The sequence below is a fragment of the Ixodes scapularis genome, unplaced genomic scaffold (assembly GCF_016920785.2).
Source record: "Ixodes scapularis isolate PalLabHiFi unplaced genomic scaffold, ASM1692078v2 PGA_scaffold12__126_contigs__length_90152505, whole genome shotgun sequence".
Classification (NCBI taxonomy): Eukaryota; Metazoa; Arthropoda; class Arachnida; order Ixodida; family Ixodidae; genus Ixodes; species Ixodes scapularis.
This window is the reverse complement of record NW_024609838.1, coordinates 88,184,455-88,199,651: the sequence shown is the minus strand read 5'-3', so window position 1 is coordinate 88,199,651 and position 15,197 is coordinate 88,184,455. Positions and strand designations below refer to the sequence as shown.

At 47.4% G+C, this 15,197-nt stretch overlaps 1 protein-coding gene across 4 annotated transcripts in view; it reads right to left on the bottom strand.

Moving 5' to 3' along the window:
- The window catches only part of LOC8025616 (epidermal growth factor receptor substrate 15-like 1), an 82,568-nt gene that overhangs the window by 6,214 nt on the left and 61,157 nt on the right, over window positions 1–15,197 (bottom strand). For all 4 annotated transcript variants that reach the window (XM_040215342.3, XM_040215343.3, XM_040502755.2 and 1 more), the window contains 6 exons: window positions 10,751–10,927; window positions 8,408–8,458; window positions 6,992–7,079; window positions 4,282–4,361; window positions 808–853; window positions 338–399 (listed from right to left, as the gene is read on the bottom strand). In XM_040215342.3, the coding sequence (XP_040071276.1) occupies window positions 338–399; window positions 808–853; window positions 4,282–4,361; window positions 6,992–7,079; window positions 8,408–8,458; window positions 10,751–10,927 (504 nt within the window). The remainder of the gene's footprint in view (window positions 1–337; window positions 400–807; window positions 854–4,281; window positions 4,362–6,991; window positions 7,080–8,407; window positions 8,459–10,750; window positions 10,928–15,197) is intronic.

Sequence of the window (15,197 nt, the reverse complement as noted above, 5' to 3'; positions counted from 1 at the left end):
TCGAGGTTCACGGCCATGCTTATCATGCTTCACAAAATGCTGAACAACTAGCCAAAGAACATTTCAAGTCAAATGCCACCGTGCGAATGGGCCTCAATAAATGAAAAAGCACTTGTTCAGACAGCCTTCCAAGGAAGTTCTGATCTGTAGCACGAATCGCATGTATGGTAACCAGATGCCCCAAAACTGTTTGGGCATGTGGTTGGCGTGAAGCTGACGATACCCAACGCCGTAGTATGCCTATATGTTAGAATGTTTTGTTTGTGCCGTATAAAACTATTACTGCACAGATTTGTCGTAACAAGACGGATGTGCCATTGGTGCACCCATAACGTACGTTGGTCTCCTCCGTCGCAGGCTTGCCAAGGCCAAATGGATCAAAGGGATCCTTGACAGCAACTGGAAATGAAATAAATCGGGTAAACACGCAAGAACTTGCACGTAGGAAGGCGCGCAACAAAAGCGGGCGCAACATAATGGGCAGCAGGACAAAACAACAGAAAAGACTCAAAAGCATCTAGAATTTGCCGGACAAGGATGGTTTATCCCACATTAATCAACAGCAGGCAACAGGTTGTCACATTAACTATACTCAGTGACAGAGTGAGAAAGGCAGGGTGTGACAGAGTGAGAAGGCCCAGCAGGAGGCGGGACAACTGAAGCTCCTCTTGGCCCCTCTCCCCCTGTCAGTGACTACAGTAATTCATTATCCCACTCAAAGTTCATTATGTGCGTATAGAGCAAAACCGTGACAATAACGAAAAAGAAATGGTGAACACGAAAAAGCGAAGCACCTCCCATACTCACCAGTAGATGAGGCTGCTTCAAAACCGGCAGCAAAGTAGTCTCCTTCCTGTCAATGGTACAATGAAAACCTATAGAACGATTCAATAAGAACTCGCAATATAAACGAGAGCACACATTCAGTGCGTGAAATAATTGAGATTAAACATACTGCAAAAATACTCTTATATTTTCTAAATTCTCTGAGAATTTATTTTAAAACCTAGATTATGTGGAGCTTTTGGACATGGACCTGGCTTTTTCTTCTTGAATTCAGAACGCACATTTTGAGACATCCACAACACACTCTGAATACTACCAGAGACAAGCAATCAACAAATATGTCGGCGACCGATTATTCAAATCTGACCGGGATCACGCGGAAGTCCGAATAAACGAGCAGTCCGAAAAAGTGAATTCAGCCAAAAAAGATCTGTATAGGCAATTTACATACTAAGTGTCTGGAGAATCAGGTCGATAGCTTGCTGGACAATTAACCATGTTGAATTAACCTGAGCCTGGGGTAGAGAAGAAACATCAAAACGTAGAAGGGACAAAAAGTAGACAGGACGACGTCTCAAACTTGTATAGTCTGAATCTCAAGGTCATCTCCCCCAACACAAAAGGACAAAGTCTATACAGTTCAAGCGCCACAGCCTTCATCACACAAAGCAAGAACGTTGACAACCTTACAGGTCGACGCGATAAGGCCCAATATCCATCAACCTCCAAACTTGAACAAAAGGATATCTTCCTTTCTTATTCTAAGCACAGTTCATACTTCTGAATCATAACATGCCCTCTCCACATTAAAAAAAAAAGAAAGAAAATAAAAATTGGCATGGTAGTTGGGCCAACACACTTAGAAAAACCAAACGAAACAAAACGTTTTACAGTTTTTTGTAAGATCACAAGCATGGTCACACTTCAAACAACTCAAAACTCAAAAAAAAAAAAAAGATTACTAGGTTTTTAGAAAAATTTTCGAATTGCTTCCAAGCTGTAGTGAAGCCTGACTTATGCAGTTGCCTGGAGACTTTATCCGCACGGTCTCCCTTACTACTCTCTTTACATCGTTCCTCTCTTCGTGTATTATTTCCGTCTCCGACCAGAGTGCCATGCAGTTGTTACATTCATGAATATGTTTTGCGATTTCCGAGTTTTGTGCATGGTTCTTCACATTTCTCTTATGTTCGTTTAATCTATCATTGATGCTGCGTAACGTCTGTCCTACATACTTAGATTCACACTCCAATGGTATTTCATACACAACACCGGTCTCGCAACATACCGATTTTTCACGATGAGCCTTTTTGCACTCGCTCACACCTGTTTGAAATGGCATCAGTTTACTTAGCCTAAAATCTGAACTAAAGACCGCGTCTACTCCAAACTGCCTCGCACAAAATTGGCAAGTACCGTGCCAATTTTTTTTTCTTTTTTTTGTGGAGAGGGCGTGTTATGATTCAGAAGTATTAACTGTGCTTAGAATAAGAAAGAAAGATATCATTTTGTTCAAGTTTGAAGGTGGATGGATGTTGCCTTATCGCGTCGACCTGTAAAGGTTGTTAACGTTTTTGCATTGTGTGATGGAGACTGTGGCGCTTGAACTGTATAGACTTCGTCCTTTTGTGTTGCTGAAGATGACCTTGAGGTTGAGACTATATAAGGAGGTAGACTAAGTAAATGAGTTAGCTGAGTTTGAGACATCGTCCTGTCTATTTTCTATCCCTTCTACGTTTTGATGTTTCTTATCCACCCCCGTCTGAGGTTAATTCAACATGGTTAATATTCACCAGCTCGCCTGCACCTTTACGATTTTTTCTATGATTTTTGCTGGACAATGTTTCGCCTCTTTGCGATCGAGTTGTTTTACACTTCAGTGGTCCACGTTGGACTGCCGCACAAAAGGCTCGAGGTACACCTAAGCACTTCTTATGAGTTGTGAATGCGAAAGCATGCATGCCATTCCTCCGCTCCCTTATTTCGTCTGCGGCGTACTCGCGTCGACGGTCGAGCGTGCGCGCTCTGCTCGCTGCGCTGACCTTGGGTGTGTGGAGCGGTGGAGCCGCTGCCTCGCGGACATGCAGCACCGCCATGCAGTAGCGCTAATTGAAACTGACGCGCAGCGGCTTCACGTCACTGCCGTTTTGTGTGGCTTTCTGCGTGGCTTCAAAGCTGGGATGCCTAAGATCACGGTTCGGAAATTTATCTGCCGTTTGGCGCGGCTGATGACGTCAGCTCGCTCCATGGGACGGCTAATGCTTTCACATTAGTAACCAGCACTGTCCATGTCCGTGAACTTCTCGAACGTCAAGACAGCGTCGGTCAAGTTGTCCACAGACAAAATTTTGAACTAAGAACAGCGGCAGACATTGAAGCGGTTCGGACATTTAAACAGCCACTATCCCTCCGCGGATTCGACGGGCTTCCCAGAGGCATAGCACAAAAGTCAGAGCCGAGGCTAGCCTTTGACGCAGACAATGAAGTTGAAGATGCATTCGGCACCATTCGACACTACGAGACGATGGCAGAAGGCACGCGCAGAATGGCAGCGGACAGCACCCGGACGTTTAGATGACCACGATCCCTCCGTGACCAGCACAAAACAAAAGCGCCAAGCCAATCAACCTCGATTGCGGCGAGAAGAGGCAAAAAATCCGATTAGAGCCTTAATCCAGTTACTGTATTGCATGGACAGCACCTCCTGGCATAGAAAATGTGCAGAACGCGGTCTTGAGGCTACGGGCCCAACCCAAACAAACAAGAATGGCGGCAGTTCGGCTTGCAGTGGCCGCTAAAAGGCAAAGAAAATTGAGCGATGAGGATTATGTTGTCCAGACTTTATGTTACCATTATACATTCTCTACGGGGCGAGTGGGTTCCATAAAATTCTCCAAATGATAGTGATTGTCCGAAATTCTGCTGTCCGAAAAATCTGTCGGCAAATACTAATGGTGCCAACGGAGATTAATTTTTGTAACATAAGAAACTGATGTTGCGAAATGTATGACTCCCAAGTTTATGAGGTTATTGGACTAGCCTTGGTGCCACTGTTTCTTAAAACATTTGCACCATCAGCACCCGATTATAATGCAGAGGTATCGGCATGCAGCAGACTGGTTTCACATGTCCAATTCGTCGCGCTAAGCTTGTGGACGAACTGCCTCACACAACAAACTTTCTAGTCAGCCCCATAGGGTTCGTCGCAACGACGTTTGACCACGTTCCTGCTTTCCTTTGAGGTACAAATAGAAACAGCGGGTCTGTTTGTATTCCCATTTTGGTCCATGCCTTACGCGCCATTTCTTTTACCAGGAACAGAAATTGCCGTGGCATGCTGCAGGTTCAGAAAAGCAGGACAAGCCCCTCGCCCAAAACTTGCCACGACTGCTGGTTTCCTCCTTCCCAGCTTGTCTTGCTATTCTTAACCCGAACGACTTACCTGGCACCCTTTGTGCACCACACCCTCGTTTGACACCCTCCAAATAGACTCACCTTCGGTTCGGAGCCGAAGGCGCTCTTGAAAGGGTCCCCGGCAAAGGGATCGTCGACCGCACCGCTCTTGAAAGGGTCAGCTGTGAAGAGCGCAAAGACCGGTCGTTTGGGTTTGCCACCAACTGGAGTCACTAGAAAGCTGTGCTCAGAATATTGGCTCGAAGAAGGTTAGAATGGGCAGGTGTTGGCACCCTTATTTTTTATATATGGAGCGAAGTCTAACGAAAGTAGGCGTGGCCACGAAATGCCTCTCCCAGTTTCTCGGCCCATCGGAAAACTTGGTTAATGGGCGCTGCACTGGTCTCTTTTGCAGAGATTACTATTCTGGAATACGGCTTTTATGAGTGGTGCACAGCAGGTTAGACATTGTTTCCCTCCGTTGTAAACTGTTTCAGCGAGAGCGGAGAAAGTAATTACTGCATTTTCTGCCAGGCAAGTCGGAAAAGGCTGTCTGGCCACGATGGTACTAGGCAGCTACAAAAAAATAGGGAAAGCGCGTTTTTAATTTTTTTTTCCCCCAATCCCTTAAAAGATTGCCTGGCAACATCCCACACTGCCTGGTGACAGCTACAAATATGCGGAGGAAGGATGTTGGCTTAATAGGGTAGGGGGAGGAATCGCATGCTTTTGTTTTTAGGGTAGCTGGTGCAAGATACCGCCCGTTATAAAGGGTACAGCCTTTAACGTCCATCCATCGATCCATCCCTGAGTGAAGTGTCATTACTCTAAGTTTTTGGTTCCTGCAAACACAGGGGTTCCCCAAGTGCCCTCGTCAGTTCCTCAGACTCCTGAAACCCCTCGACCATCCCTGTCTTTAAGTGAAGCATTCTCCCCAGTTTCTGAAAAGACTGAAAAAAACATAACCGAAAAATCTTTCAGCCTTTCGACTCTGGTGAAGAAGGAAAACCAGCGAAGTTGTGCTATGGTGGGACGACCTCGAGGATGTCGCCCAGAGGACGACGTTTAGGAGGACATCTAGGACGACCTCAAGGAAGACGTTGAGGACGACGCCTAGGCAACCTCAGGGACGTTGTCTAGGACAATGTCTGGGACGACCTCAGGGATGACGTTTAGGACGCCCTCAAGGCAACTTTTAGGACGACCTTGAGGACGACGTCTAGGGCGACCACAAGGACGATTTCTAGGACAACCTCGAGGACGACGTCTAGGATGACCTCAAAAATGACTTCTAGGACGACTTCGAGGAAAACCTCTCGGACAACCTCAAGGACGACCTTAAGGAAGACCTCGAGGATGACTTCTGGGACAACGTCTAGAGAAACTCAGCCTTTCCACTCTGGTGAAAACCAGAGTGGAAAGGCTGGAAAGGTTACCGCCATCTATGAGCGACGGCAGCAACCAAACAACCGGCAAGCCAGTTGTCTGGTTGGCGCCGTCGCTCATAGATGGTGGTAGCTGTCCCGAGTTTTGTGTCAACATTTATTTACCGTAATATCCCGAGTCATCGCCCACCCCCCAACCGCCTGAAATTCGTTAAAAAAGTGGGGTGGGCCATGTCTCGGTGGGTGAGCACAAACACTTGAAAAAAAGCGGAAAAAACCGCCTATTTTTCTCTGCGTATCTAGCGCCGATGCACAAGAGATACATCAAACTCAAAACTCGATTTAGTTTCATTGTTTTATAGAAAAAAAATGCTCACGAAAGAATATTTTACAATAGCGAAGTCCGTTGCTTGCATACGCGCTAGAAACACCGCCGATCTGCATATAGCACGAACGTTTGTTCCGTGAAAGAATGTCACCATTATGTTCTCCTAGTTAGTAAAAAAAAAAAAAAAGAAAAGAAAGAAAAGTCTACAAGAAAATAGAAAAACCGACCAGGCCCAGCGAGCGAGCGAGCGAGCGGACCAAAGAAGCGACCAAGAGCAATGCTGGGAAAGCGGGAAAGCCGGCGGTCGCGTTGGCAAATACTTTGGCGTCGGGCCAAGTCGGGCGCCTTGTCAATTGCAAGCTCTTGCGCAACTTTCTTGTTTGGTGCGTACATACGTGCGTCCGTGCACGGCGGGCTATCAATGCACGGTTGGGACGCTCTGCAAACGTCTGTGTAAGACGTTCCAGCAAAGCTTTATTTACGCTTTGGCTTTGCCTAAAATATTGCACAACCGCGGTCGCGATGGGCGGGAAGAAGGAGCGGGTTCGCGGTGACCTTACTTCGGCGGAGACAGACTTTGACCTAACACTCCGCGGTTACGTTAACAAACTCTTATTTTGTTATCTCCGTCGTTTTCTTTTCGCGCGGATACACGACCACTTTGGGGTCGCTCACGGTGGAAATACGTAAACAAAAAGAAGTGTCTTTCCCTCCTTCGTTTTACTTTGTCACGGACGTCCTCCAACTGTAAGGTCCGCGGCCGCGTCATTCGGGTAGGATGAGTGTTCGCGGATCGCAGAGTCCGCGCTGGGGTATTTGAAGGGGTGGGCGATGACTCGGTGTTTTTTCGGAAATCGATATTGGCCCAAAAAATGGGGTGGGCGATGGCTCGGGGATGGGCGATGACTCGGGATATTACGGTAGTGACGGACACAAAACTGGGGAACTAGCCTTTAACAGCTTCGTTGTAAAAATTAACCCGAAAACTGGGCTGAGAGGCTATACGAGTGAGGCAGATATAACTGCGTGCACGACCGTAGACAAAAATACACTGGCATTACGCATGTTCTGCGAGTAATGACCAAGATTGATATCGTACCAGCTTTGAAAGGGTCTTCCCCAGCGAAAGGATCTCCCATGAAGCCATTCATGTCACTGAAGGGGTCCTTACTCTTGAAAGGATCGTCCTGCAAAAAAAAATGATGCACCAAGTGTCATGTTATGTGCCAGATGTGTCATATCATCATGTGTTGTTACAGCACAAGTCCTAATGTAATGTATCACGTAATGCACAGCAGCATGTGTCCAAATGTCAAGTGCCGCATCATGTGTGCCAACATGTGCTACAATACTGCCACATGCTGTTTTGTATGGCTTGGTCTCCGTACGCATAGTCATATTGCTTTTTAACTGTCGCTTCTTATCATCTTCTCTATCTACGCAGAGCTAGGGCGCCTGTTATCACTTTTTGCCATCAGTCCTATTTTATGCTGTGTCCTTCTCACTTTTTTTGTGCAATTTTTTTTTTTAATGTTTATATTAGTGATATCATTCTTCTGTGTCATACGACGTTACAATTGTTATACGCTTCAAATCAAGATTGTTGTGTAACATGTTTTTGCTGGTTTTCTGATTGTGCCGTTTTATTTTATTTTAAAATTCACAATGTTGAATGTTAAAGTACCTGTTTCATTGTGCTTTTTTTAATTTTTACTGAGTATACCTTTTGCTGATTATATTCATTGTACTGTTTACCGTTGAACTGTTGGGGGGCAGAGACTCTGTCAGGCTTCACGCCTTTATCTCTGCCCCCTAAACAAAAAAAACCCGCCAAACAAAAAAAAAAAAAAATTCCGGTGCAGTAAGGTAAGAAACCGATTTGTGTGGTCAGTTTAAAGTGTGTTCAATCCATTTCGCCCAGCTGTAGTTTCTGAATAAATTGTCAGATGGCACTTCTTACAAAGTCCATTACTCCTACGTATCAGCTTATTTGCAGATGGTTCAAGGTAGAGAGATGGTCAAAGCTTCGTGTAATAGCGTTGAGCATAACTATTGATGCCATTCCAAACTGCCTTACAGGCACCACAATTGTAACAATGTTGGCCTCAATTTAAAGGCTCACAAAGAAGAGGCTCAAATACATAGGAGTAATTTTAACACAAAATCGCTAGCCGCCTTTTGAAAATAGACATTTATATTAACACTATTTCCTGCATCACTCAAAGCTCTTTCTTTTAATTAAACAGACAATCTGTGCCATCTCATAAGTGAATCCACCACAATCTTACTTTTTTAGTGCCTTTCTAAATTTAGTTACCATAGCCATAGAGTAGTTACTAAGAACAAATCAATCCATAGACTAACATTGAAAAAACCGGAAACAAAACAAAAATCAGGACATATGTTGTTTTTGCCTCATCTTAAAATGTGATGAGCCAAGGGAAGGCTGCCAAAACACGAGGTGGTCTGAAGGAAGGCAATGGGTGTGTCACCAGCTAATCAATCAATCAATCACCTTGATTTCTTCCTCGGGAACACTGACAAAGCTAGAGTGGCTGCTTCCATCCTGCCAAACAAAAAATAAAGCAGAACAACACAAGTAAACACAATTTCTTAGAAAAGAAAAAAAGATGCACGCAAAGACTAAAAGACAAGAGATTGAATTTAACGATAAATAAAAAAAGTCACTCCCAAAAATAAAATAGAATGAAAAAAAAAAAAAGTAAAACAATACAAATTAACAAAATTCTTTGAGCAAAAACAAACAAATGCAAAGACTGAAGAAACAAGAACAAAAAAGATTGGGCTGAAGGATAAATAAATAGAAAAGTCAGGCACCTAAAATATAAACAAAGATTAGACAAAAGCATGAAGAAAAAAAAAACTGGACATCTCTGATCTATTCCAAAAGCACTGAAAATCATTTATAGGCCCTCCGTAAGGTCATGTTATTCGACGCCAGGGTGGGTCATGTCTCACGACTCACAACGTTGGATTACCATGCAACTATACTATAGTTCGTAGTGTTACGTCACGTGATACTATGACATACCAGTGTCACGTGACATCATCCATGACGACCACCGCACTCATGATGTCACCCTCGAGGCTACATCCCGTGGACACAAAAGTGCCAGGAGCTGGCCCTGCAGATGCTATGCACTTCATAAACTAGACACCCCTGGAACTCACGCATAAAACAAACAACAACGCTTGTTTGGGCATAACCCAGCTTGCTATGGGTCAGTTAGCATAGGCTGCTGGGATCACGTGAGGCCACACGAGGGAACAAAGAAAAGGACCGACATCTTCAATCAGCTTTCCAAAATTTTCTAACAATTGCCTCGGCTGCGCGAGATTGTGCTAAAAATCCTACGAGACATTCTAAAACCTCCGCAGGCCCGCAAAAGGCTTCCTAGCATTTCCTGCAACTGCTGGGGTTCTCCAATAATTACCCAAATCCACTAAAACAGACGTACCAACAACATTCCACGTGTATAAAACAAGCCTCTCAACCTAAGGTGGCTCACAAAATCCTTAGCGAGTCCCCTACGAGTTGCTTCAATTTGGCATCGCTGGGATTCTCCAACAGTTTCCCAAAATGCACTAATGTTTGCCCACACCAACAATGCCTCATTCTGAGATTTAACCAGACTCGCTAAAACTCCCCAAAGCTTCCGCCATTTGCCAGACAATCAGATAAGTTGTCACCTACAGCAATGAAACGAGAGGACAAAGGTGGCTCTGCTCCTTAAAATGGAAGCACTAATGATTCACAACTTCATTAATCAAAGTATGTATTTACTTTACCGATGGAACTGCAACCTTCATACTTGTTACATTGGATGCCTTCATACTGATCTTTTATCCGTCATGCAACCGAGTTTGGCAAAAAGACCTAACTCAGAATGAAGATAGACCACACAACTAGAAGTCTCCTGCTGCATAGCATAAAGGCCCGTTCACACTCTTGCGCCTGCTTGCGACCTCTTAAACCTGGGTTCCTTAAAACTTCTTAAACCAGAGAACACACTGGTGCCATCTATTGGGAAGCAGTGTAAACTCGGCGGTCCGGCATATTTTTTTTTATTTCTCGCGCAATATCCTTTCTTTTTTGGCTCGAAAAACTTTTGTCAATGTTATAAACGAGCCTTTCTATGGGTATTACGCACATTTGACCTCGGAAATCCCGCAAAACGTTCGCTTTTGTGAAATGCAGTTCTAGGGTCACCGCATAGATGGCGCCACAATGTCAGTGTGTTCCCTCATTCTAGAAACATTGAAGAAGTTGTAAGAGCTCGTCTCTCTCAGTCGTACTCGGTCGCAAGAGTGTGAACGGGCCTTAACTCTTCATCGAGGGCAGGTTACGAGTGTTACCTGTAGCTGGCAAGAACCCTCGGACAAATGCTTTCTAAGCGCCTTGTCCAAGGGTGAAAAAGTGCTTTGGAAGGTCCATGGATAGATGGATGGGCATTCATCCATCTATCCATGGATCTTCTGAGAACCTGGAATAAATAAAAGAAATGCTCACATGCTAATAAGCGACAGTGGGCTAGGACCCAGTCAAACATAATGCAGAAACAATCAGGTAACTGTACCTATCTGAACAATGCATGGGGGCACTGAGTTTAGGAAAATCTAGAACTGCTTATTGGAGACTTCAGCAAAATCGACTGCACCTAGCGGCTAGAAACTCTTCCTCTCTCTCTCTCTCGAGGGAATCGGATATTAACACTGCCTGGCCGTCTAAAGACGAAGCCGTGATCGAGTAGGTTAAAAGAGACACGCAATGAAAATCACCAATGGGTGGCCAAAAACGGGCCTCTAGACTTCTCACATTTTGCTCTCCATGACTGACCGTGTTGGACAGCTGCTGGTACTCCGGTTCTGGAAGTCCGGCGAGAAACTGGTCGTCGCGAAGGAGTGACTCTGGCACCAGCCCGGGGTCGCCGGCCTGGAGGGCACGGTCAACTTGGGACACCCATGTCTTCAGCTGCACGTGCTGCTCCTCCAGCGCCACCTGCTTTGCCTTCACCTGTCAGGAAAAACAGGGCGGTGTCAGCTTTGAGGCAAGCCAATCCCAGACAAGCCAGTCGAAAACATGTTAAAAACCCATTTACACACTTGCGGCTTTTTAGAACCGAGAGCCTCAAAACCTCTTAAAATCTCTTATGACGAGATAACACGCTGGTGTCATCTATGCAGTGACTCTGGAACTGCATTTCACTGAGCGCATGTTTTTTTGTATTTGCAAAGTCAAATGCGTGCATTACCTATGAAAAAAATGGTCGTTTATAACATGGACAAAAGATTTGGAGCCAAAAAAAAGAAAGAATGATGCGCGAAACAAAATAAAATATATGAGACCGTCAAGTGTTCCACGGCTCTTCGGTAGGTGGCGCCAGTGTGTTCTCTTGTCGCAAGAGATTTTAAGAGGTTTCAAGGCATACGGTTCTAAGAAGTCGCAAGTGCGCGAACCAGCCTTAAGAAGACAACTAGAGATCAGACAAGCCAAGAAGTCAATCCAAGACAAAACAAGAAGCCAATCCAAGACAAGTCAAGAAGACAAAAAAAGACAAGGATAAGACTAGAGCCACTAAATGTTCCCAAAGTACTGAAATTCCCAAGCTCCGCTTCAAAACCGAGTCGCGGCACAGCAGCTGCGATCCCCAACATGGCACTGGCCATGCTGGGGATTGCGTACAGTTGTGCGGTCACAGCGAAGCGCGTACAGTGTAGCGTTCATTCTCGTCCAAGCTCTTCAATCTACGTTCCTGGCCCATGGCGACACTAATTTGTTTAACAGTGAAGCTGTTTATGGCTACGGTTCCGTAAATTTTTTGTGTGCACTGACTAAAAACTCCATGCTCGTACCGCCTCACCTGCACGCCTTCCCCGTATAAACCAACACGCGGCCCTGACATCACGCAGCTGCGGTGGCGCTGTTGACGGTACTGCCCATGCGCAGACGCTTCAGTTCACGCGAACCTGGTTTCTGCGCATGCGCAGTGCCCACACCAGGTGTGGGCAAACGCCGGCTTGTTTGTAAACAGCGTGTCGGTCTATAAAAAGATTCAAAGTAAATAACCCAAATAATGTGCTGACGAACGCGCGTGCAAGATGCCATTTGTTTGAGGCTTCTGCTTTAGAACAGTTACTGCTGCAGACGCCGGCACGTACAGCACGTGCAGCACCATTCCCTGCATTCTCCTTGATGCTTGGAGAATTTAGAGTAGTCATCAATAGGCACCATTTTCAAGATCAGTAGACTCTCAGGTAGATAATAAAGGCTTCTCAAAGATTTGCCGCTGTGCGACCAGCGTCGCGGCCATGTCTACGCTCGCACCACTCTCTCTTTGTCATCGTTCCAATCGCATGCGTGCCCAGTTTCCTTTCCTTTCACTCCCCTCGAGTGGCCGTCCCGTCGCGCCGTGTCTAGCTTCCTCCAACTGCTAGGGGGCGGGACTGTGTCATGTGCTGAACAGCTTTGCTGGTCATCCACCTTCAAAGAGTGGAATGGCTCGTGATTTTTTTAGAGCGCAGCTCTTAGGGGCCCGTTTCCAGCCTGAGCGGCGTCGGCGTCAGCGTCGGCGTCGCCGTTGGCGTCGGCGTAACCGCGCCCCTCCCCTCCTCCTCCTCCCCTCCTCCTCTTCCCCCTCCTCCTCCTCCCCTCCTCCTCTTCCCCCTCCTCCTCCTCCTGCCTCCTTCTTTTCCTCCTCCCTTCTTTATTAAATGGAGGGTGTAGGAACCTCTGGCAGTCATCGATGGTTACGTTCAAGCAAACTTTTATTTACATTATCTACAAGTTGCAAGCGATGCGATCTGACGTGTCGTTCCCAACCGTTCCAAACACGAGCCTCGTCTCGCGCCCAGGCCACGCGCTCCCCCGGCCGCCAGCTCCTTGCCACGCGCTCCCGTTTAAGACGACTCTGGCCGATTTTCTCCTCGTCTTCGATGTCCTCGTGCCAGTGATATGGCTTATTAAGAAACACTTAAACGCTCCAACACACTCCCCACCGAATGGATGGAAGTCCATTCTAAACTTCCATTAACTCCAAAGGATACACAAGCTGCACTGGCCTTCGCAATATGGTGCCGCGATGCACTCGGATCTCACAAGACCGGATCCGAGAATCTCGGCCGGGGAACACTCTTTCTACTCGCCCGAGCTTCCATAGCAGGCGTGGAAGCGGCTCTTTTAACAGAACAATTTTACCCTCTCTGATGGGCGCAGACTGCCTGTTCTGAATGGCGTACGCTGATCTGAGTTCTCGAAGATACTCTTCCCTCCATGTTCCCCAAAATCGGTTAAGCAGTTGTTTTCGCTGCCGCCAGAGCACGCGAAGCTCCTCCGGTGTGGAAGCGAGCGTGTCCCCACCCGTCGGCGGAAGTGTCGTCAGCCGCCTTCCAACCAGGAAACTGGCCGGCGTCAGCGGGGTCCCCTCTCCGACCGCGTCGTGCACAAACGTTAATGGCCGCGAATTCAACACGGCCTCTACCTCAATCAGAACGGTGGTCAATTCCTCTGTGTCCAGACAGTTCCTTCTGATAACCTTTCTTAAGGACACCTTTACCGAGCGCACAAGCCTCTCGTAAAATCCTCCCCACCATGGGGCTCTCTCGACAATAAACCTCCACTGGATACCCGCGTTCGCAAAGTGGTTGACTACGTCTGGGTGGCGCAACGTCTTCCACAGTTCCGTGAGTTCCTTCGACGCTCGTTTGTAGGTCAACGCATTGTCGGAATAAATTACGCGGCACAGCCCTCGGCGCGACACAAATCGACGGAAGGCAAAGAGAAAGCTCCGGGTCGACAGGTCTGGAACCAACTCCAGGTGCACAGCCCGCGTGACTGCACACGTGAACAGCACCACGTAGGACTTGCATGTGAGGTCCTTGCCCTTGACGTAGAGGGGGCCCGCAAAGTCCGTGCCGACTACCTCGAAAGGGTCCGCTCGTGTTGTCCGGGCATCCGGCAGGGGTCCCGTGGGGGCACTCGCGGGGGTCGCGCTAAAGCGCTGACAGGTCACGCAGGCACGCACTACTTTCTTCACCAGCTCTCGGCCCCGCAGAATCCAATACTGGTTACGGAGCTGCACGAGAGTATCTCTGACTCCCGCGTGCAGCAGCTGTCGGTGCGCGTCGATTGCCAGCAAAGTTGAATATCGATGCTTCTTGGGCAGGACGATCGGGTTTCGTTCGTCATACGTCATGTTGACAGACTGGAGGCGACTTCGAATACGAAGTAAACCTTGCTGATCGATGAAAGTGGCGAAGTCTTGGAGGGGAGAACCAGGCGGGGTCTTCGTAGCGTTGGTCGCGCAGCGAAGCTCGGTAGCGAACGCCGAGCGCTGCGCCTCCTTTATCCAGTGAGTTCGCGCTGCCTCGATCTCCTCGGCTGTCAGTGGTCCCGTTCGCCTTTCAGTTGACCTGACGTTGTGGAGAAATCGAAAAATCCAAGCCGTTGTTTTGTTGATCCTTGAAGCAGAGCTGAATCGCGAGATATCGATCAACTTTGGAATGGGCGTTACTGTGACTTCAAACACTTCTGCTCTCGATCCTCTCTCCTCGAGCTTATCTCGACGTGGCTCCTCGCGCTTCTCCTTGGGCCGTTCTTTAGCTGGCAGTGGCAACGAACTGGTCCCCGAACAACAGAGGGGATCGGAGACCAATCCAGATGCGGGAAGACCTCGTGACATGAGGCCGACGGGGTTCTTCTTTCCAGGCAAGTGGTGCCACGTCGCGCTTTCACAGTTCTTTTTTAGCATCCGAGGAACCTTGTTGTCTGCCAACCTGAAGTCTACCCTCCATGGAAGGCCGACTTCGTATGTCCCCTTGGTCCTGGCGATCTTGGTTTCGGAGTCTCGCGTGACGTCGTTGTCCGAAGGATCCTTCACCGATGCTTGGATGACACCCATGCTCTCAAGTTCCCAGGATTGCTTAAAGCTTGGCAAGGTTTGGGGCTCTTGCACCGCCGTTCTCAGCACGATCGCCTGGGAACAACTAATAACCGCGGAGGTTGACATCGTTGGTCCTTGAACCGCCCATCCGAATACGGTCTCTACTGCAGTCAGACGTCCACTCAGTCGGTGAATTCTTCCTGTGATGCATTCCCAGTAGTGGTCTGATCCCAGCAGTATGTCGACGCCGCGTTGTTCCAGTCCGGTCATGTTGTCTCCCACGGGAGAGCCAAGTTTCTCCAATGTTGCCACGATGGCTTCATCTGGGCTCGGTAGGTCCTGCTCACATATGGTAGGTGTCTCGAGAGCGTCGATGTCATATCTTTTGTTGTAGTGTTGGTCTCG